The 23,283-nt window shown below is 45.4% G+C and overlaps 2 protein-coding genes across 10 annotated transcripts in view; one reads left to right on the top strand and one right to left on the bottom strand.

Annotated features, from left to right (window-relative positions):
- Positions 1–23,283, bottom strand: part of CAD (carbamoyl-phosphate synthetase 2, aspartate transcarbamylase, and dihydroorotase) — a 246,727-nt gene that overhangs the window by 1,190 nt on the left and 222,254 nt on the right. The window lies entirely within an intron of this gene.
- GID8 (GID complex subunit 8 homolog) overlaps positions 1–23,283 on the top strand; it is a 52,028-nt gene that overhangs the window by 2,047 nt on the left and 26,698 nt on the right. Inside the window, exons 1-2 of one of the 9 annotated variants that reach the window (XM_085872689.1) lie at positions 13,458–13,602; positions 17,906–18,064. In XM_085872689.1, the coding sequence (XP_085728815.1) occupies positions 13,536–13,602; positions 17,906–18,064 (226 nt within the window). In that variant the 5' untranslated portion in view covers positions 13,458–13,535. Of the gene's footprint in view, positions 1–13,457; positions 13,603–13,644; positions 13,664–13,790; positions 14,190–14,480; positions 14,674–17,905; positions 18,065–23,283 lie in introns of those variants that run through there. The other 8 variants (XM_085871612.1, XM_085877251.1, XM_085875955.1 and 5 more) reach the window with 8 other exon arrangements.

Here is a 23,283-nt window from a genome sequence, read left to right as displayed (position 1 = left end):
ATATCTCGATTCTGACTCGTCACCTAATATATAGATTCTTCCTCTTGTTATGCAATATATAGATTCCCACTCTTGTTACATAATATATAGATTCCGACTCTTGTTTCATAATATATAGAATTATACTCTTGCTACGTAATATATTCCCACTCTTGCTACATAATATATAGATTCCTACTCTTGCTACGTAATATATAGATTCCGACTCTTGTTTCATAATATATAGATTCCTACTCTTGTTGCATAATATATAGATTCCTTCTCTTGTTATGTAATATATAGATTCCGATTCTTGTTTCATAATATAGAGATTCCTACTCGTGTTACATAATATAGAGATTCCTACTCTTGTTACATAATATAGAGATTCCTACTCTTGTTACGTAATATCTGGATTCCTGCTCTTGTTACGTAATATATAGATCCCTACTCTTGTTACATCGTATATAAATTCCTACTCTTGTTATGTAATATATAGACTCCAACTCCTATGACATAATATTTCGATTCCTGATCTTTTTACATAATATATAGATCCCTACTCTTGTTACGTAATATATAGATCCCTACTCTTGTTTCATAATATATAGATTCCTACTCTTGTTTCATAATATATAGATTCCTACTCGTGTTACATAATATATAGATTCCTACTCTTATTACATTGTATATAAGTTCCTACTCTTGTTATGTAATATATAGACTCCAACTCTTATGACATAATATTTCGATTCCTGATCTTTTTACATAATATATAGATTCCTGCTCTTGTTACATAATATATAGACTCCAACTCCTGTGAGAAAAAAATATAACAAAACCTGGTGTTAGCTTAGTGGTTAGGGTGATGGTTTGGGAGCCGAGGATCCGGACTTCAAGCCCCATTGTCTGCTGAATTAATACCAGGGGGTTGACTCAGCTCGTCATCCTTCTGAGGTCGGCGAAATGTGTACCAGTGTAGCAGCAGCCAAAAGGCTGTGCATGAAGAGAAGGGCTATGGACGGATTGATTAAATCTGCTATTGGTGAAGCGCAGGCATGATGTGCTGAATAGCCTACTCATGCGCCTCAATTACTTGTTAATTCCTACTCTTGTTACGTAATATTGCTACGAATCTGGAGGAGCTCTTTGTGAGCCAACGGCCATCCATATCTAGTGCCCAACTGTGTCTGCGGATGTCCTCCTGCAGTTGGGTTACTTTTTTATCAGGAGGTTGGTGGCAGGATTTGCACTCCGGCCACCGTAAAACCCTTCATTCCGCAAAACACAAAAACGCAAAAAAAGTCTGAAAACCCACTCCGTGGGAGTATCTCCTGTGCAGCTTCGCTTCGCAGGGCAGCTCACCGGATGACGAGATTGGGGAAAAGCCTTCAGGACCCCCGATCTTTGATGATAGGAGGGAAACCACGGGGTAACATCCCTGGGTCAGATTGCGGGAGAGCGTGTCGGAGTGGTGCTGAGGTGTCGTCCACCAGACGGCGGTCTCCTTGGGTTAACCTGAGGCGGTCCCTTCGGGTGGGTGCCTGGAATGTCCTATCCCTAAGAGAGGATGATCACCTGTCTCTGTTATCATCTGAGCTCAAGCGTTTGGACATCGGGATTGCAGCTCTCTCTGAGGTTCGGAGACCGGATTGCGGCGAGATAATGGTGGGTGGTTACACCTACTATTGGTCTGGTCGCTCTGATGGTTACCATACTCAAGGAGTTGCTGTAGCTGTGTCCAATAAGATGATTCCAATGATAATTGAGGTAACATCGGTCAACAAGCGTATTATGTGACGAAGGATTCGTCACTCCTTAGGTGTCATTTCCCTGGTCTCTGTTTATGCTCCGACTGAGGCGAGTGATCTCACCGTGAAGGATGCATTCTACGTCACGCTCGAGTCTGTGGTTGATCGGTGTCCCAGACGAGATACACTTCTAGTCTTGGGGGATTTCAATGCATCAACTGGAACTGATAGGGATGGTTATGAGGTGTGTGTTGGTCCCCATGGGTCAGGAACTATGAACCAGAATAGCACTAAGTTCCTTGACTTTGCAAGAAGTCATGGACTTCGGGTGGCTGGTTCATGGTTTCAGCGCCCACAAGCTCATCGCTGGACTTGGTATTCCAACGCTGGCGGTGTGGCAAAGGAGATTGACCATGTCCTCATTGACGGTCGTTGGAGGATGATCCAGAACTGCAAGGTCTACCGGAGTGCTCAGTTCCTCAATACTGACCACAGGCTTGTTGTAGCAACTCTAAAGCTGCACCTTAAATCCTGGAGAATGGTACCATCCCAGTCTAGGCTGGATGTTGGCAAGCTCAGGGATGAGAGAGTAGCTGAGGAGTTTGTGAACAGGCTGAGTGGACACTTGGGGGGTCTGGGTGCTTTGGGGGGTCCTGAAGAGTTGTGGAGTGCCTTCAAGACCACCGTCCTTGATATTGCCAGTGGATGTCTTGGAACTCACCGCAGGGCAAAGAAGAATTTTGTCTCTCAAGGGACACTGGATACCATTGACCAGAGTCGCAGGGCCAGGCTGAATGGCAGAGCTGAGCTGTTCAGGGAGCTGAGGCATAAAACTGTACGTGCACTGAGGGTGGACAAGGAGGCCTATGTGCGAGGAATCTGTGAGGGGGTGGAGCATCACCTGTGGACAGGTGATTCTCATCCCGCTTACAGGGGAATTCGCGCATTGCGTTCATCCAAGCCCATCCCTCGGAGCACTGCAGTTCGAGCAGAGAGTGGAAGGCTCTTGACAGAGGAGTCTGAAGTGAAGGCCCGCTGGGCCGGTTACTTTGAGCGGTTGTACCAGGCTGATCCCCCAGCTGTCGAGTTGGACATCAAGGGTGTTACAATCCCTGTTGCTGACCCTCAAATCAACTGTGGTCCACCTTTCGCTTGTGGAAACACGGGCTGCGGTGAACCGGTTGAAACGGGGCAAAGCTCCAGGGATCTGTGGCATCCATGCTGAACTTCTTAAAGCTGGTGGAAATGCTGCACTCGTGTCGTTGCATGCAGTTTTGTGCTCTGCCTGGAACACAGGCATCATCCCAACTGACTGGAAGAGGGGCCTTGTTGTCCCTCTCTGGAAAGGGAAGGGTGATCGCCAAGACTGCAACAACTACCGAGGGGTGATGCTGCTCTCAGTGCCGGGCAAGGTCTTTGCTTGGATAATTCTTGATAGGGTTCGCCACCATCTGCTTGAGCACCAGCGTCCAGAGCAGTCAGGCTTTACACCAAAGAGGTCAACGATTGACCGTATTCTTGCACTTTGTGTCCTCACCGAACGCAGACGAGAGTTTCGGCAGGGGCTGCTTGCAGCCTATGTTGATCTCTCTAAAGCGTTCGATTCAGTGAATCGGGATGTCCTCTGGAGGATTCTTGGTCTTTGTGGGGTGCCACCAAAACTGATCGATCTGATGTCTGAACTCTACTCTGGTACTGAGAGTGCTGTGAAGTGTGGTGGTACCATCTCTGACTTATTTCCAGTTGTTACTGGAGTTCGTCAGGGGTGTGTACTGCCCCCCACACTTTTCAGCACTTGTATGGACTGGATTTTAGGGAGGATGACGGAGAGATCTAGCTGCGGTGCATCGTTTGGGAATGTCAAGATCTCGGACCTTGATTTTGCAGATGATGCAGTCATCTTTGCGGAGACTTTAGACATCCTTTTGGGGGCCCTCGAGGTGCTGAATGAGGAGTCGGAGCCGCTGGAATTACGGGTTTTTTGGGTCAAAACTAAGATCCAGGCTTTCGGTGACATCTTGGATGCTGCTGTCCCATCTGTGTCTGTTTGTGGTGAGGATGTTGAGGTCGTGGAGAGATTCACTTACCTTGGCAGTGATATTCATGTCTCTGCTGGCTGCGAGTCTGAGGTCAATAGACGTCTGGGTCGGGCCTGGGGAGTCATGGATTCACTGGATCATGGGGTGTGGCGCTGCCGGTACCTGTGCGGGAGGACTAAAGTCTGAGTCTTCAGGTCCTTGGTACTTCCAGTCTTGCTATATGGATGCGAGACTTGGACTCTGACCAAGGATCTGAGACGGAGACTTAATTCCTTTGGTACCAGGTCTCTTCGGAGAATCCTTGGCTATCGCTGGTCGGATTTTGTGTCCAACGAGCGGTTGCTGAGAGAAACTCGGATGTGATTTGTTACCTGCATAGTCCGTGAGCGTCAGTTGCGGCTGTATGGACATGTGGCTTGTTTTTCTGACGCTGATCCTGCTCACCAGATTCTCTCAGCAAGGGAGTCTCATGAGCGGAGGAGGCCAGTGGGCCGACCACATTCCTCGTGGTTGCAGCAGGTTGACCATCATCTCAAGGAGATGGGGATGGACCTGGCATCTGCCTGGGGGATGGCCAGACGGAGGCCCCTGGAGTACCGGCGGAAAGTGGACGCAGCGACGCGCTGTTCTGGCACATGCTCCCATACCTGACCTGACCTGAATCTGGTAGCCTTTTGCACACAAACAGACAGCAGTCCCGAAGCTTAGTTATTTCGATAAGTATGTGTATAGTTAGATTCCTCCCTGTGTTTAATGGAAATTTCATGTGTGTGCTGCGGGTTATTTTATAGTCAGGTCTTCTTACATCTTAAATCCCCCAACAACCCTCCAAAGGAGTCGACAGCAACAGCCCCCCTCTGCTTTCGGCACTATTCGCATTCTTCGCGTGCTGGCGTGCTGAACACGTGCGTAGGCGGGGTTTCATCGGTCGCTGGCGCTCTGGTTTTCGCTGCAAAAAGAGGGCCTGGGGTCCCTCTTGTCCATTCAGCGAGGAGCGAGCGTCGGCAGATGCTTGCCAGCCAATGGGAAGCCAGAACGCCATATACTATACTATTGCGCATCCTCTTCGAGGGGCGTGGCTTTTCGGGGGGGGGGGGTGGAGACATCGACACACCCTCCGCCCAATGAAGGCAGGCCACCGAGGCAACCGACACGCCCTCCCCCCCGCCCCCCGTCCAATGAGGGATGAGGTAACGTCAGAGGCGGTCCCTCTGGCCCCCCGCGCGCGAGGGGAGGGAGAGTGTACGGTGCGTTCTGTCTGCGCTTGCGCTGGTCTGCTCTCGCCTGGCCGGTTGGTGATCCATTCATCTGGTCTGGTTTTCTGGTCGTCCTCGCAGCACACAGTGGGGCAGATAACAGCAATTTTTGAGAGGAATCGTGCAAATGAGGATACAAGCATCAAATTTGGCACATTTGTTCTCCAGGGGATTCTAATCAAATCTGCCTGATTGGCCATTTGAAAATCCAAATTTTGAAAAATTTGAAAAAAAAAAAACTTCAAAAAAGTCAAGATCACAAATCAATGTTGGATGCTGGTTGAGACTGGTGAATGTTTCAGAAACATCATCAAAGACGTTCCAAGTCTGCCATGCAGTTTTCTTCCCTTTATCGCGGAAGGCAGACACGATGTCACATCCAGTGAACGCATGGAAGTATGGGATCCCTCCAGCTTTCTCAGGCCCTATTGCAGAAACTACCTCATGGACTGGAATCCATCACACCTTGGCTCCTTGGCCAAAGGCAATCCACATGTTCTCAAGACCTAGTTCCTGTAAGGATGGCAGCACAGATATTGCTCTGACTAGTACGTCTGTGTCATTAGCCTTAATGATAATGGACTTGTTACCATCCGTCGTTGCATCCCTGGCGTGTACAAATATTCGAGTGTCAGCTTCTTCATGACAACATGGAGACAACATCCAGTGACTTCCTTGTGTTGCTCATGGCATCTTCTCCTTTTGTGACAATGACTGTACTTGTCATCTGTGCTTCACACATCTTTTCCGCAAGGAAGTGAAACAGCTCAGTCTTGTTGCTGTCATCTCGAAGAAAGCTTCTCCAGTTACTTGGGGTCTTACTGGTTCCTGTCACTCTTCTTCTGATTCCTTGCCCCCTTTTCGACCTTGCCTCGGACTTCAGACTTGACTTCTTGTACACATCAAACACTACGTCCACCCTCTCGTACCTGGCACCAGAGGATTCCACCTTTGGGATGTAATATACAGATCCCAACTCTTGTTATGTCATATACAGATCCACACTCTTGTTATGTAATATACAGATTCCTACTCTCGTTATGTAATAAATAGATTCCTACTATTGCATAACATATTGTCTCCTATGCCTGGTGTTGGCTTAATGGTTAGGGTGGTGGGCTTGGGATCCTCAGATCCTGAGTTCAAATCCCACTCGGCTGTTGAATTAATACCAGATGGGGCTGACTCTGCCTGTCATCCTTCTGAGGTCGGCAAAATGAGTGCCAGCTTGTTGGTATCCTGTGTCGGAGTGACGAGCCATCCAGGATTGTGCCCAATAACCAAGGAAACTGCTTAAGCAGCACCAACGCTCCGCACAGATTGTGGTCTCAATGGATGGATATGGACTCCTACTCTTCTTATGTAATATACTGTATAGATTCCGACTCTTGTTATGTCATATGAAAATGCCAACTCTTGTGATGAAATAGATTCCAACTCTTGTTATGTAATACTAGCAGATACCTGTCTACGACGGGTATGGGGGACAGGACGGATCACAATACTCGGTTACGGTGGTTTCTTTGAATGTTTAGCATCCTCATTCAACAATATCAACTAACAGCTCAGTTCATATTGGTGGCGTGTCTGGGTGCCCATGGTAGCGTTTGAGACTGGTCGCTTTAGATTGTTGGCCTTGACACATCGTGCCGGATGAGGAACACGAATGATTTGACATATTCATCGTTTCCATATTACCTCCACCAACAGATTAACAACATGGCAGGATAAAAGTTGTAAATGCTGAGTTGAACAAATGTTCTGAACTCATGGACTTTGTTAAGTAAAGCACGTTGTCTGGGACCTGGCCGTCCGTTTGCCGCTAAACGCTGCTGATTGTGACGTCATCGATTCCCTCTGAAAATTCTATCTATATTCGATTTTTTGAATCCGCTATCACCTGCGTAAATACATGAAACACACAATGTGAAGATTTCGGAAGTTTGAACAGAATATGTTCGGAGAAAAGTGTGTTCGAAGTTCCAGGCTTACGCCCGTTATATTATCGATATATTATGATATGGGCTCCTACTCTTGTTACCTAATATATAGATTCCCACTCTTGTTATGTAATGCTAGAAAATATAAGCTGTCACTTACGAGAATATTCAGGGAGGGGAAGGAGGGGGGAGGGGAGACGGAGAGGGGAGAGGGGAGATGAAGGAGATAGGAGGCAGAGGAAGCATAGATGAGGGAGGGAAGAAGGATCAAAGGGAGGGAGAGATGACAGTTTATACCTTAATCGGGATTCAAACCCAGGCAAGACTCCTTAGAGCGGGCATGCGTACCTCTTGGATCTCCTACCATGATCTATCCAAGCAGCACTTCCGACTGCTTAGAAAAAAATAAAAAAAACAAGCTTCATTTGCCCAATTCACACATTTTTTGACAGCCCTTCCTCTCCTTGACCTCCAAAGAGTTGTATGGTGGTATAGGGAGTTTGGCAGTATAGCATGGGAGGAGGGGAAGGGAAGGCAGCATGAGGGGAGGGGAAGGCAGTGTGAGGGGAGGTGAAGGCAGCACGAGGGGGGAGCAGTGCAAGGGGAGGGCGAGGCATTGTGAGGGGAGGGAAGACAGGATGAGGGGAAGGGAAGGGAAGGCAGCATAAGGGGAAGGGAAGGCAGTGTAAGGGGAAGGGAAGGTGGCATGAGGGGAAGGGAAAGCAGAGTGAGGAGCGGGGAAAGGAAGGGCAATAAAACGTGCACAAACAGAAACATTTTCTTTTTAATCACCGGGTTCCTTATAAAATTGGGTGGGAGCATTGAAAATCCCACGCTATCTTCCTGGCAAATTGATAAATAAACCAGGTCAGGTATGGGAGTATGCACCGGAGCAGTACTTCGCTGCATCCACTTTCTGCCGGTATTCCAGGGTCCTCCGTCTGGCCATCCCCCAGGCAAATGCATGACCCATCCCCATCTCCTTGAGATGCTGATCAACCTGCTGGAACCACGAGGCATGCGGTCAGCCCATTGGCCACTTCCACACACGAGGTTCCATCGCTGAGAGACTCTTGTGAGCAGGATCAGCGTCAGGAAAACGAGCAACATGTCCATGCAGCCGCAGCTGACGCTCACAGACCACGCAGGTAACAAATTTCATTTGAGTCTCTCTCAGCAACCACTCGTTGGACACAAACTCCGACCAGCGATAGCCAAGGATTCTTTGAAGAGACCTGGTACCAAAGGAATTGAGTCTCCATCTCCGATCCCTGGTCAGAGGACAAGTCTCACATCCGTAGAGCAAGACTGGAAGCACCAAGGACCTAAAAACTCAGACTTTCATCCACCTGCACAGGTATTGACAGCGCCACACCTCATGATCCAGTGAATCCATGACTCCCCAGACCCGACCCAGACGTCAACTGACCTCTGCCTCACACCCAGCGGAGACGTGAACATCACTGCCAAAGTAAGTGAATTTCTCCGTGATCTCAACATCCTCACCACAAACAGGTACAGACAAGATAGCAGCATCCAAGATGTCAATCAAAGCCTGGATCTTAGTTTTGACCCAGGAAATCCGTAGTCCTAGCATTTCTGACTCCCCAGTCAGCACCTCGAGGGCCCCCAAAAGGATATCCAGAGTCTCTGCAAAGATGACTGCATCGTCTGCGAAACCAAGGTCAGTGATCTTGACATTCCCAAACGATGCACCGCAGCTTGATCTCTCTGTTATTCTCCCCAGAATCCAGTTCATACAAGTGTTGAAAAGTGTGGGGGGCGAGTACACACTCCTGATGAACTCCAGTAACAACTGGAAATAAGTCAGAGATGGAATCACCACATCTTACAGCACTCTCAGTTCCAGATTATTGTTCAGACATCAGATTTGTCAGTTTTGGTGGCACCCCACGAAGACCAAGAATCCTCCAGAGGGCATCCCGATTCACTGAATCAAATGCTTTGCAGAGATCAACATAGGCTGCAAGCAGTCCCTGCCAAAACTCTTGTCTGCGTTTGGTGAGGACCCGAAGAGCAAGTGATACGGTCAATCATTGACCTCTTTGGTGTAAAGCCTGACTGCTCTTGGTGTTGGTGCTCAAGCAGATGGTGGCGAACCCTATCAAGAATTGTCTGAGCAAAGACCTTGCCTGGCACTGAGGGCAGCGTCACCCCTTTGTAGTTGTTGCAGTCCTGGCGATCACCCTTCCCTTTCCAGCCAGAGAGGGACAACAAGACCTCTAATCCAGTCAGTTGAGATGATGCCTGTGTTCCAGGCAGAGCACAGAACTGCATGCAATGACATGAGTGCAGCATTTCCACCAGCCTTGAGAAGTTCAGCATGGATGACACAGAGCGCAGGAGCTTTACCCTTTTTCAACCGGTTCATCACAACCTGTGCTTCCACAAACGAAGTTGGATCACAGTTGATTGGAGGGTTAGCAATACGGATATAGTAACACCCCCGCCTGACATCCAACGCAACAGCTGGTGGGTCAGCCTGGTACAGCGCTCAACATAACCGGTCCAGCTAGCATTCACTTCAGAATCCTCTGTCAAGAGCCCACCACTCTCCCTTCTAACTACAGAACACCAAGGAATGGGCTTGGAGGAACGCAATGCGCCAATTCCCCTGTAAGCAGGTCGAGCATCACTTGACCACAGGTGATGCTCTACCCCCTCACATATTCCTCACACCTAGGCCCCCTTTGTCCTCCTTCAGTGCACGTACAGTTTTACACCTCACATCCAGGAACAGCTCAGCTCTGCCATGAAGCCTGGCCCTGCGACTCTGATCAAAGGTATCCAGTGTCCCTTGAGAGACAAAATTCTTCTTCGCCCTATGATGAGTTCCAAGACATCGACCGGTAACATCAAGGATGATGGTCTTGAAGGCACTCCACAACTCTTCAGGTTTTCCAAAAGCATCCAGACCCCCAAAATCCCCACTCGGCCTTTTCGCAAACTCCTCAGCTACCCTCTTATCATTGAGTTTGCCAACATCCAGTCTAGGATGCGAAGGTACCATTCTCCCTGAATTAAGCTGCAACTTGAGAGTTGCTACAACAAGCCTGTGGTCAGTTTTGAGGAACTGAGCACTTTGCGAGACCCTGCAGTTCTGGATCATTCTGCAGTGACCATCAATGAGCGAGCACTTGGTCAATCTCCTTTGCCACACCACCAGTGTTGGAATACCATGTCGAGCAATGGGCCTGGAGGTGATGAAACCATGAACCAGCCACCCTAAATCCACGACTTCTTGCAAAGTCAAGGAACTTGGTGCTATTCTGGTTCACATTTCCAGACCTATGGGGGCCAACACGTGTGTCATAACCATCCCTATCAGTGCCAGTCGATGCATTGAAATCGCTCAAGACTGGAAGAGCATCTCTCCTGGGGCACTGATCAACCACAGACTTGAGCTCGGCATAGAATGCGTCTTTCACAGTGAGATATCTCGCCTCAGTTGGAGCATACACAGAGACCAGGGGAACAACACCCAAGGAGTGATGAATCCTTTGTCTCATCACACACTAGTTGACCGATGTTACCTCAATTATCATTGCAGTCAGCTTATTGGACACAGCCACAGCAACTCCTTGGGCAACTCTAATCTGGTCTGACCTGACAATGTTAAACCATCAGTCCTTAACAGTCCCCTTGACAGAATAGGGGGAGTGGAGGAGGAGGCGGAGAGAGGGGAAAGGATCGGGGTGGGAGGGAGAGGGGTGGGAGAAAGAGGGAGAGAGAGAGAGAGGGGGGTTGGGGTTGGAGAGGGGTGGGGTGGGGGGGGGAGAGGTACAGTGATTGGGTCAGATGGAGAGGGAGTGTGTGAGAGGGAGAGGGGTGAGAGAGGAAGAGGGGTGAGAGAGGGAGAGGGGAGAGAGAGATGATAGGGGGAGAGAGGGGAACGAAAGGTGAGGAGAGGTGGGGGGGGGGTCAAGATTCAAACTCAGGCAACACAGCTAAGATTGAGAGTGCGTACCTCTCGGCTCTGCGTAATTGGGATGTTTACAAAACGTTTCAATTTTTTTTTTTGTATTTATTTATGCCAAAATGACAGGTCATATAATGATAAAATATCATACAAAAAGGGGATATTGAACATTTTCAGCGAGCTAGCCATTGCCCAATACACCACAAAACAAGGTGGGGCCAACACAGGTGAGTAGCCCTTGAACATTGTTTAAGTTGATAGACATTCAGTATTCAGTGACAATGCAAATTTTGTAGAGCACTCGCCAAGTGACTTAAGCACTCCAATGAAACTGTTGATAAGGAACAGGTCGCTTGACAAACGACAGCAATCTCCAAACCATCATATTAAACACATATCTCTCCTGGAGACGCCCAAAATATCAAACATGTCGGAATTGGACAAATAAATACTTTTTTTAGCAGTCCGAAATACTGCTACATTCAATTCTGGAGCTTACATTTTGTAATTCGGCTTAGTTGAAGAGATTCTCGAAGTTATGGCCTGTGCAGAAATGAAATATAGCCACGAGCGCTGACGTCTCCAGGTGTTTATAAGCATTGCAATATACCCAGCGATTCATAGGTATGAAGATGAGGCATTCAATAATATGATTGAGGAAAGTGAAAAAAAAACTGCATTGTTAAGAAATCGTTGCGGCCTGTTCCAAGTCAAAGCATGGTTAAGCAGGCCAAAAACAATGGCAGCTTCTGACCCCAGTGAGGTAACCCAAGATGCGCCTTATAAGACCCCATTGAGGGCGAGATGGCCGAATATGCGCCTGATAAATGATATAATTAAACAAGAGCATTAATTACATTCAAAAGGGATGTTTTAATCAACCCAAACACCCAATTTTCACTCATGTAACAACAAGGAACAACAAGGAAATTCAACACCGGTGGAGGCCATTCAGTCCATCATGCCTGTGCGAACACCACACCAACCCATCTACACACGATCCAAGGAAAAAAATGCAAAAAAAACAAGTTTTTAATTTATGAAATAAGAATTTTTTTGTAGTTTTTTGTATTTTTTCCCCATTTTCTTCCCCTTTGGGAGGGGGCATGGGCTTGGTTAAAAATGCACAACATCAACCACACAACTCCCCTTGACAAGACCCCCACCAACAGCACTCCATACACAATCACCCATTAATGCTCAAACTACCTAAAAGTCTGATCAATATCCCTATACCCCTCTATGTCCATAACTTCCAGGTAACTATCTAATTGGTTCACGAGTCAGTAAGTGACCACTATATTTGTTATGGGTGTGTGTCTGTCTGTCTGTCTGTCTGTCCGAAGCATAGCTCCGTGGCTTTTGATCCGATCCTGATAAAATTTGGGTGGGAGCTTTATATCATGATCTAGCTGTGTTTTCTTGAGAATGGGCGTTCTGCACCCATTATGGGCAGAGCTACACCCAAAAACATGTGTTTTTAGGTGGTAGCCGATTTCAAGTTATATCTTCTCCGAGGGGGTTTGTCGAACCTGGCAGGGGTTTCAGTATTTGGTTAATCCAATGGCACCTGCATAGCCCCACGGAGCTCGATTTTTCATTTTTGTCTGAAGGTCAAGGTCACAAGGTCACGAACTTAGAAAATTGCGAATTTTCATATAAAAATCATATGACCGCCCAAACTTTGAGAGCGAGGATGACAATATTTTTATGCATAATCTTGAGGTCATTCCCCACCTAAAGTCTTGAAACCATTTTTCTCTATCTCGAACACCTTGCCGGTGGTGCCCTCTTCAAGTTTGTTTTTACGCTGATTTCATCAAAGTATGGATAATTCTACCGGAGGTAGAACTGGACACTGGACACTGGTAATTCTAACCTTGGGAAAAAACAGCTTTCAAACCTTGGGAAACACTTGGGAAACAGCTGAAACGGATGAAGAACGATATCAAACCTTGAAAAGGCACATACTCAGGTCCCCAGCATCGATTGTGACGTCATACCAAACGATGAAGAAGAAGAATTGTGACGTCAATCGTGCAAATTTTTTTTATTAATTGTGACGTCATTCGTGATGTCAAAGCACCGTGTCTTGTCATTGGTTGACAGATAAATGACCGTAACTTGGGAACCGCTTGTCCGATTAATATCAAACCTTGAAAAGGCACATCCGCGGGTCCCCAGCAATATTCCTGGCAAGTTTCAATCAGATCGGACCGGCGGTCGTCGAGAAACGGCGGTCGCAGACAGACACACATACAGACACACACACACACACACACACACACACACACACACACACACACACACACACACACACACACACACACACACACACACACACACACACACACACACACACACACACACACACACACACACACACATTGCTGGAATTATAGATAGATATAGACCCCTACTCTTGTTACGTTTATTGATTTATTTATTCATACGCACCCTGTGGCTGCCTGGCTGCATCATTTTCTGGGGGCACAGCTGTGCTGCTGATGCAGTGCCCCTGTTACGTGTTACCAACATGCCGGTACTCATTTTACCGGCCTCGGAAGGTTTGACAGGCCGTCAACCCTACCTGGTGTTAATTCAACGGCGCCACAGGGGGCTTCAAGTCGATGTCTAGACGATCCTGGGATCTTAAGTCAAGCACTTCAACCGTGAAGCCAACACGAAGCCTTGTTTGTATGTAATATATCGACTCGTACTCTTGTTACGTAATGTCGAGATGGTTCCGCTGGATCAGGTGAAATGTGTAAAAGAAAATTCGGAAACGTCACCAGAAATACATTCAATATTATTTTGACTTCAGGTTTATTTCTCGGGCTGCGAGAAAATTAAATGAGGCAGAGTCATGTCGTCTGATTATATTAGTGATTGTCGTGTTCGTGTGAATTATAATTCGGCCTCAACAGCAGGTCGAGGTCCTTCCTTCTAAGCAGCCAACGGCATAACAAAGAGGGAACTGTTAAGGTGGTTGTGTGTTCTCATGCGGACGGTTCGTACATTATCGATGCGTCTCGGAGGTTTTTTTGAGGCGTTTGAGGAAATACATGAACGGAATGAAGTGAGTTGCGATCATCCATTCTCGGAACCGCCGAAGCCGTCCGGCCTTTTCCGCTTCCTTCGTCGTGTGTGGGACTAGCGGCGAATGGGCTCGGCCGCAGGAGATCCGCCGCGGCAGATCTAGGCGACACCGTGTGCCTTGGGGGGGGCCTTGCGATTTTAGGCCCGAAGTGATTCTTTATGTGCTTGTGGAACACAAAACGTGGGTATGTTCGTGTCGTGTAAGAAATTTTGTGAAATCGAATCTTGAGATTTGAAGGTTAAACGTTTCGTGACTTTAACCACACAATGTGTCCACGGGTTATAGATATAGAAGGTTTAAAAAAAAGTGTGTTCATTCATCTTTGGACGAGTATATTAGAAAGTTCCTTTTTGACCGGTTGGGAAGGACTTTGTGAACTTTCTTCTTGTGTTTGTTTTTCTTCTTCACAATTTGATGTTTTCGCTCGTATTTATTTATTTATTTATTTATTATGTAACTCGTGTGATTACAAAAGGATTCTGGACAGAAAGAGGGAATGGAAACGGGTGAAGTTCCATATTCCGTTGACAGCAAATGCTTGGGAGCACGATAGAAGTGTCGTGGTGTCTGGTATTGGATTACCGGGAAAGAGCATCCCCGGTACGTCTTGAAGATACGAGTCGAGGTCCTTCCTTCTAAGTTTCGGGAGTTCGGGACCTAACAGCTTGGTAAATACCAGCACCTGGGGTTTACTGTCATTTCAATTGGAGAATTGAGCAACTACAGTGCATTAACTCGTTGAATGTTATTTACTAAAGCACGTATTTTAATATTATATATATATAGTCGACTAGTTGAACAAAGTCATCATCATTGCTCGGAGTGTGGCTGTGCCACTGATGCAATAACCCCCTGTTTCCAGTAAGCTGGTACTCATTTTGTCCGCTTTGGAAGGATGACAAGCTGAGTCAACTCGAGTCAACCAATCTGATGTTATCTAAAGGCACTGAGCCTGGTGTTGGCTCAGTGGTTAGGGTGGCGGCTTGGGATTCTAGGGTCCTGAATTAATACACCAGGGGGTTGACTCAGCCCGTCGTCCTTCCGAGGTCGGCGAAATGAGTACCAGTTCCAGTGTGTGTACTGGTATAGGGGCACTGCATCAGCGACACAATCGCGCTTCAACAAATGATAGTTACCCCGGCAGCTAAGCTGCCATACGACCACACATCTAAAGGCATGACAGGGGCTCAAACTGGAGACCTTGACATGTTAAGCCAACACCTGGCTTGGTTGAACAAAGTAAAAGTTTTGTTCACGTATACTCACAGCGTTTTGCAACTTTGAAACGATGACAACAGGAGTAAATGGGTCTGGAAGGCATGTGCATTCGCTTCTGAGCTGTCTAGCCTGGGTTCTAATCCCGACCCAGCTATAAACTGCCGTCCCGGTGTTTCACAGGCACAGCGATTCATCCATGTGGTTCCCGTCCCTCGGATGGACGACATGAGTTGGTCGGTGTTAAAGATCCCACGGTGTCCGTGAAGAGTACGCAGCTGTCGCCGGCATCCTGGCCAAATTTGAAAATGCTACTTTAACCTATAGGGGGCACTGCATTAGCGGCACAGCCACACTCAGCAAATTATGTTACTCACAGACGTGTGCTGCAAATGAAAGGAGAATAGGTATATCAAAGAGATGCAACACGTTTTCTGTCGTTCCCATTCTGGTTTGAACAATATGTGCCTTGTCTGCCCCATCAGCAGAGTGACGGGTGGTATTTGCTTGTAATTAATAATTATCCAAGGAAGCCTCAATCAGTCAGACCGATTTCTCAATCCCTCCCGAAATTAATGTTTTTTATTTTATTTTTATTTTTATTTTTTTTTTTGTTTAACTTTGCTATTGTGAAATCTCCTTCATATCATTTCCTCATTTGGGTTGCCAAATGTTTGCAAAGTTGTCATTTGAGAGGATGGTCTACTATGTCTACTTCCAGACAAGCAATCAGACAGACAGATAGAAGTTATCTCCTGACTGGAAATTTTTGGGTAGTCGATCGTCTAAAAAAAAAAAAAAATTTTTTTTTGAGATTTTTTTTACCTACCCTTAGTATTTCCGTCTATGTTTGTCTGTCTGTTGGGTAGTCTAGTCGAAAAAAGAAAAATTTGAGATTTTTTTTTTCTACCCTTATTTTCAGTATTTCCATCGATATGTCTGTCTGTTGGCTGCTTGCTAGAGCACCCTAATTCTGGACATTTCCATCTGTCTGTCTGTCTGCGAAATTTTGGTCAAAGCCTAGGGGCTAAACCACTCAACCGATTCCAATGAAATTTGGTAGGTAGGACCAATATTTCTGGGAATCGTGTGCTTTCGAATATGGGACCCCGGGCCCTAGCAACGGCCCTTTAAAGTGGTCAAAAAATCGAAGCTTGGAGTTCTGTGCACAATCTATGTCGCCCCCTTCATGCCAATTTGCAGCCCTAAAAAATATTTGTAGGAGGAGATAGGTTTTGGGCGAGTACATGTCGAACATTTCAGAAACTGTTAATTGCGAATATCTTGAAGAGAAAGAGTCTGATTTTGATGAAACTTGGGTGAAATGTGTACAATGTGGCTAGCATGTACACAAAAATGAATGGTTGCTATGCACACCTCCGTTGCTTAGCAACAGCTAAAATACTTTATCGTACATCGTATACTTATTGTGGACTGTACAATAAAATCAACGCCTCCGAAACTGGACCTCCGAGGGACCTGTTTTTTTTGTGCCCAAGGAGAATGTCTTACAGCATCATATAAAAAAATAAAATCTTTAGCGAATAGAGAAATGGAATTACCAGGGCTGCCATTTGTTAGAGTCTCTTTGGAAACATGCCTGAAATTTCACAAGGCGGGTTTCTGGGCGCAAACTAAGAGGGCTGTGATAATCATATTTATTGTGCTAAATTGACTGATAGCATGTACATGAATATTGGCTAGTCGCGTCGGCCAGCTTTCCATCTAGAGAGAGCAGCCATGTCGCCTACCGGCTTGTTGGGTAGTCGATGTAGTCGAAAAAAATTTTTTTTTTTTTTTTGAGATTTGTTCTACCCTTATGATTAGTATTTAAAATGGCGATTTCGATGAAACTTGGTTGGTATGTTCATACCATGACCTAGTTGTGTGCAAATGAGGACCGTTGCTATGGACGCCACCGTTGCCAAGCAACGGGACTTTGAAATTTTTGAAAAATCATAAAAAAATTATTTTTTCAAAAATCAGGCCACGAGCGACTGTGGGCAGTACATTCAGCCATATTGTCAAAAATTTCCTGCCGGATCCTATGAAAACTGTCGGAGAAGATAGACTTTGAATGAACCCTGGTCGAAAACAGTATAAAAACAAAGTTCGTTATATCTCAGAGACTATGAGTCAGATATACATGAAACTGGTATGGTAGGTTCATGGTATGTCCTAGTTATGTGTGAGAAAGAACTGTTGCTATGGACCTCTCCGTTGCCTAGCAACGGCCAACTACCCATGTCTGCCTACCGGCTTGTTCAGCTGTTGGTTTGTTTTTAAACACAAATTAATATTTTGTATATATACATTGCCATTGCAGGAAATCATTATTTTCAGCAGTTAAATGATTTACAATGGAAGAAAACCCCAAAACTTGATGAATGTGTCCAGTGTTTCGTTGTGGGAACATGAGTATGGAATGGAGCACAAAAACGTTAGAATTGCTTGATGTAATCTTTATTTATTTTTTATTATTATTTTACAAACACCTGTGTGTCAACATATTTAAAGAAAGCATATTCCAAAGCCATTCGATGCATTTTGTGACTTCAGCAATGGTCTCACAGTACTGTTTGGTTTATAATTGTTGTTTTTTTGTACAAAGGTATTTGGGGTTGGAGTTTGTTCCTGGGAACATTATGATGTTCATCTCTCATTCAATCGGGGTGTTTGTGTCAGTTTGTAAAGGAAGACGAAGGATCGTGGCAAAAATGTCGGAAATGAGCTTCACTGACAAGCCTGAGGAAATGACTCGTGAGGAATGGTTGGAACGTATCAGCAACGTGCACATCCAGCGTGCTGATATGAACCGCTTTGTCATGAACTACCTGGTCACAGGTTTGTGCCGTGGAATGTTTTTCCGCCACTTTGTTTCGTTTGTAATATACGAGGCTGGTTCAAGTTTGATTTTTGACTTGTGTGTAAAAGGCAGAGTGATGTAGTATGTAAATGAATTTTTGAGGGGAGTTTTAAGTGGTGTATGCGCTTCAGTATTTGGTTTGTCCTTCCTTCTATCCGTTCGTCCATCAAAAATGAAGAAGAAGAAGAAGAACGTTTCTAATCCCCTCTGTGCAGGGATAACCAGTCGCAATTTGGCGTTTACAGTTTTGCCACATGTGCCCATGTACCCACGCACACAGACATTTATTTATTTATCGATTCAAACCAGCGCTTCCTTCGGATACAGGTACGGGTTTTCTTTCAAGTGTGGGGGTCACCATAAATCCTTATGTGTCCTGCTGAAAGTTATTGTCAAAAGTGAGACGGCAAAGAGCTTGGAGCAAAAAATATGCCTGGCAGGGGTATGTACTGTTCTCGTCTCTTTATCTGTTTATCCACTTGGCATAATCTAACACTATTTTAATATTGCTTTCCATTTTTATGCTTGTGATCTATCGACTTGTCCATGCAACCTGATATGTTCGATGTTACAAGTGGATTACCGTCTTTCAATGCAATCATGGGACCATGAACCTTCTCCGACTGTGCCGCTAAGATTGCCGTGCTAATCCTTTGCTCTCCTTCCATTCTTAAGGGGCTGTCACACCTTGACGTTTTAGCCAGCGTATGGCAAGGTCTCAAAATGTATGTAAAACGCTGGCGTACGCTGAACTTTTGATGTTTTTTTTAAGTTTTGGGCGTATAATAACCTGTTGGACGTATGCATAACGTATTAGTAACGTACACAGAACGTTTTAATCACATATAGATAACTTATACGAACGAATGCTGAGCGTGTTGTCGGCGTTCACAACCTATGCCCAACGATAGTCTAACTTATGCATAGCGCGGCAGCGTATCGCCGACTATCACGTGGCGTAGGCTATTAATAGGCTGCGGCTCGATGATTCAAATCATAACCGAACTAGACATCGAAGCGTGAAGCCGCTGTCACACCTTGACGTTTTAGCCAGCGTATGTCGACGTATGAAAAATTTGCCGAACCAAGCTGGCACACATCGAATACGTTATGGGTAAGTTCTATATACGTTAAGAGCACGCTGGCATACGTCGTCGTACGTCGATAAATTTTCAGCATGTTGAAAATTTCTCGACATACTCGACGTATGACACACGTTCCGCATATGCTGGCATAAGTTGTATGCACGCTACATGATCGTTGACACACGTTACGTGTACGTTACTCATAAGTTGAAACGCGTCGAACTAATGTTTAGCGTCAGTGTTCCAGACTCCCTGGTTTTTTTTGGGGTTTTTTTTTTCTTTTCTTCGGTATGACGGTGATGTTGACACTTCGATTTCTAGTGCGGTTATGATTTAAATCGTTGAGCGGCAGCCTATTATTTATATTATAACCGCACTAGAAATCGAAGTGTCAACATCACCGTCATACCGAAGAAAAAACAAAAACAAAAAATAAACCAGGGAGTTTTGAACACTGACGCTAACCATTACCTTGACGTGTTTCGACTTATGAGTAATGTGTGTCGACGTGTGTCAACGATCGCGTAACGTGCCTACAACACGTTACTCATAGGTTAGAAATAACTTTCGGGTACACTAAACATTACCTTGACGTGTTTTGACTTATGAGTAACTTACAAGTAACGTGTGTCAACGATCGCGTAACGTGCCTACAACTTATGGCCAGCGTTATGCGGAGCATGTGAGTCATACGCTGGCATACGTCGCAAAATTTCAAGCATGGAAAATTTGTCTAACACCTCGGCGTACTACGACGTATGCCAGCGTACTACAACGTATACAAACTTACCCATAACGTATTCGACGTGTGCCAGCGTTTTAGACAAATTTTTCATACATCAGGCATACGCTAGCTAAATAGTCAAGGTGTGACAAGGCCTTTAGGAAAATGCAAGCTCAGATGGTAAGCAATTTGATGTTTGTACATCAAATCACCACTCGACCTTTGATCCTCTGGTCTTTAAATGCAAGCGTCACTGCAGCTCAAAACCTTTCGTGCATTCCACGCGTTCGTAAAAATATTTAAATTGATTTGCGTCCATCTGCACAACATTGGTTGAATCCGTTCAAGCCTAAATTAGAGGATGACTTGAAACTCTGATTCATGCTCTTATCATGTTGCATTTGGATGACTGCAACTTACTCGCACAGCAGTCTGTCCTACCTGTTCTCTCATAAAACCCTCACAACTCGCTCAGAATATGCCTGCGAGGCTTGTCGAGGAGGATCATAAATTTGATTCATGTCACTTGGATTATCATAAACACCTCACTGGCTCCTGCCGTACAATCGGATAGATTTAATTTTTTTACAGGTAATCTATAAAGCTAAAGATAAATTATTTCCTGCGGATATTTCTGTCCGAAGAGCAAATAGATTTTCATTACTGAGAAAGCTAGGATCAAACACCAGGCATGTCCTCGTAGTTCGTCGCACGAGGATAAAGCCTTTTGGTTGCTCAACTCTGCTCCTCGACTGTCGAACTCGCTGCCTCTTAAAATTTGCACAGCCTCTCATCAATTATGGGTTTTAGATGTCATCTTTTTATTGTTGCTTTGTCTTAATTTTTTGCATTTCTTACCTCTTCCTTCTTTGTACAGCAGTTTGAGGTTTTGCTTCTGTATAAAAAGTACTACCTACCTAACTGATTGATACTCCTTACTTCAGAATGAGGTCTTCGCTGTAAGTTCTCCAGTGTTAAACTGAATTTTTAAAATCAAAGTAGAATTGGCAAAGATAACTGGGAAGGTGATCACTTGGGATGTACATTTGTGTGTTGGGTTTGTAGATCTCTTCAAAACGCATTTTGTCAATAGACCAAATGCATGTAATCGCTGCTTTTGAGACCAATGACCGATAATCATAAAATAAAAGTAAATTGACACGTGTGGATTTATCGGTGGCTTGTTGTGAGCGAGCCGTTGCTGCTGTGTAGTTCTTCATGATCTGACTGGATGGTGCAAAGTAACAGCATCAAATTTTGGCCTGACTGGAAACTCTGATTGATGCCTCACAGGCAGGATAATGCATCATAGTGCGTTGTCACTCTGCTGGATGTTAACCTGGGCCCAGTTGCTATCAACCTGGATAACTTATCCACTGGATAAGAGCTATCCTGTGGTTAAAATTCTTACTTGCTGGTTAACTATCCGACGGATAAACTATGGTTGGATAGCTATCCCCTAGATAAGGGCTGGATAAACTTTTGATTGGTAGATGGCAATGTCCCACAATGCATTGCACTGTCTCGTCTGCTTGCGAAAAAGTAATGGTGGCGAAAATCAAACATACTAAAAAGACCAAATGGGATGTACAGTGCCTATATAAAGTCTACACCCCCCTCCCCACCCAATTTCAAATTTTTCACCTTTTGTTGCCTTATAGCCTGGAATTAAATTTCATTAAATCAGACGTTTTCCACCTTTATTTCAACATCGTAACACACAACTTTCAAGTGGAAAACAAATTCTACAAATTTTAGAAAATTAATTAAAAATACAAAACTAGAATATCTTGGTTGGATGAGTGTCCACACCCCCCCCCCCGCCTTGAGTTAATACATGGTGGAAGCATCATTTACTGCAATTACAGCTGTGAATCTGTTGGGATAGGTCTCCACCAACTTTGCACACCTTCATTGGGCAATATTTGCCCATTCTTCAATACAAAACTGTTCAAACTCTGTCAAGTTGTGTGGGGAGTGTTGATGGACAGTAATCTTTAAGTCATCTCACAGATTTTGCATTGGATTTAGGTCGGGGTTGATGGCCATTCAAGGACATTTATCTTTTTATTCCTTAGCCACTCCACTGTTGCTTTGGCTGTGTGCTTCAGGTCGTTGTCATGCTGAAAGTTGAACTTCCATCTCAATTTCAGCTTTCTTGCAGAGGGCAGCAGGTTTGCCTCTTCAAAACAGTCATGATGGGTGAAGACAGCCAAGCTAGAAAGAGCAAGGCGAATTTTACGACAACCGAACGGGATATGTTGTGACGGGCAGCAAAAGATCATATTGAGGTCATTTGGAGTAAATTTTCAAACACCCGAACAAATGATTTGAAGAGGAAGGCATGGTTGTCTATCAGAGCTGCCGTCAACAGTGTCAGAGTCGACTATCGCTCGGCGGAAGAAGTGAACGAAAAATGGTGGCACCTCCAGTAAAACACGAAGGAGGTGGGTGACTCCTAAAAATACGATTTATATATAGAGTCTCCCTACTCTATGGACCACGCGCCTGGTCATGGACTTGTGAATTCCGAAGGAATCCTCGATGAGTTGTAGAAATGCAGCCGTGCCAAAAATTATTTGCACAATGCAAAGTTGGATCACTGGTGAGATTGCACAGTTCCGTTTTGTAGCATGCGTCAAACTTTCACTTATTAAATGAAGAATGAAGGTAAAACTTTCTTTACGAAATCGATATCAGTCGTGGAACTCGTGCTCCGAATATTAACGCATTGGATCGACACATTTGCGGAATTTCCTTTCGACGGATGTCGAACAAAGCAGAATCGTCTGCCATTTTGAATTGGACAAACCTACATATGCATCACTAACCATGGATAAGGCGTATCCAGGTCAGAGCAGTTTGGCTAAAGTTATCCGGAAAAATTACCAATTTATCCAGTGCATAAAGTTATCCAGGCTTTGAGCAACAGTACGAATCCAGTGGATAAATTTTATCCACAGATAGGTGGTTCATCCATTGGATAGTGCTTTTCCAGGCTTCTAGCAACTGGGTCAGGTCAGGTCAGGTCAGCTCAGGTACGGGAGCATGTGCAGGAGCAGTGTGTCGATGCGTTTATTTTCCGCCGATACTCTAGGGGTCTCTGCCTGGCCATCCCCCAGGTAGATGTCTGGCCCATCCCCATCTCATTAAGATGCTGATCAATAGTCTGCAACCACAAGGCATGTGGTCAGTCCATTGGCATGCTCCACTCACGAGGCTCCCTTACTGAGAGAATCTCGTGAGCAGGATCAGCATCAGGAAAATGAGCCACAGCTGACGCTCACGTACTATGCAGTGAACAAATCTCATTTGAGTCTCTCTCAGCAACCGCTCGTTGGACACAAAGTCCGATCAGTAATAGCCAAGGATTCTCCGAAGAGACCTG

This window comes from Eptatretus burgeri, chromosome 1, assembly GCF_056783735.1.
Source record: "Eptatretus burgeri isolate ZD-2024b chromosome 1, Ebu_testis_v1, whole genome shotgun sequence".
NCBI lineage: Eukaryota > Metazoa > Chordata > Myxini > Myxiniformes > Myxinidae > Eptatretus > Eptatretus burgeri.
Note: the sequence above shows the minus strand (reverse complement) of the source record. Positions and strands in the feature narration are given on the sequence as shown.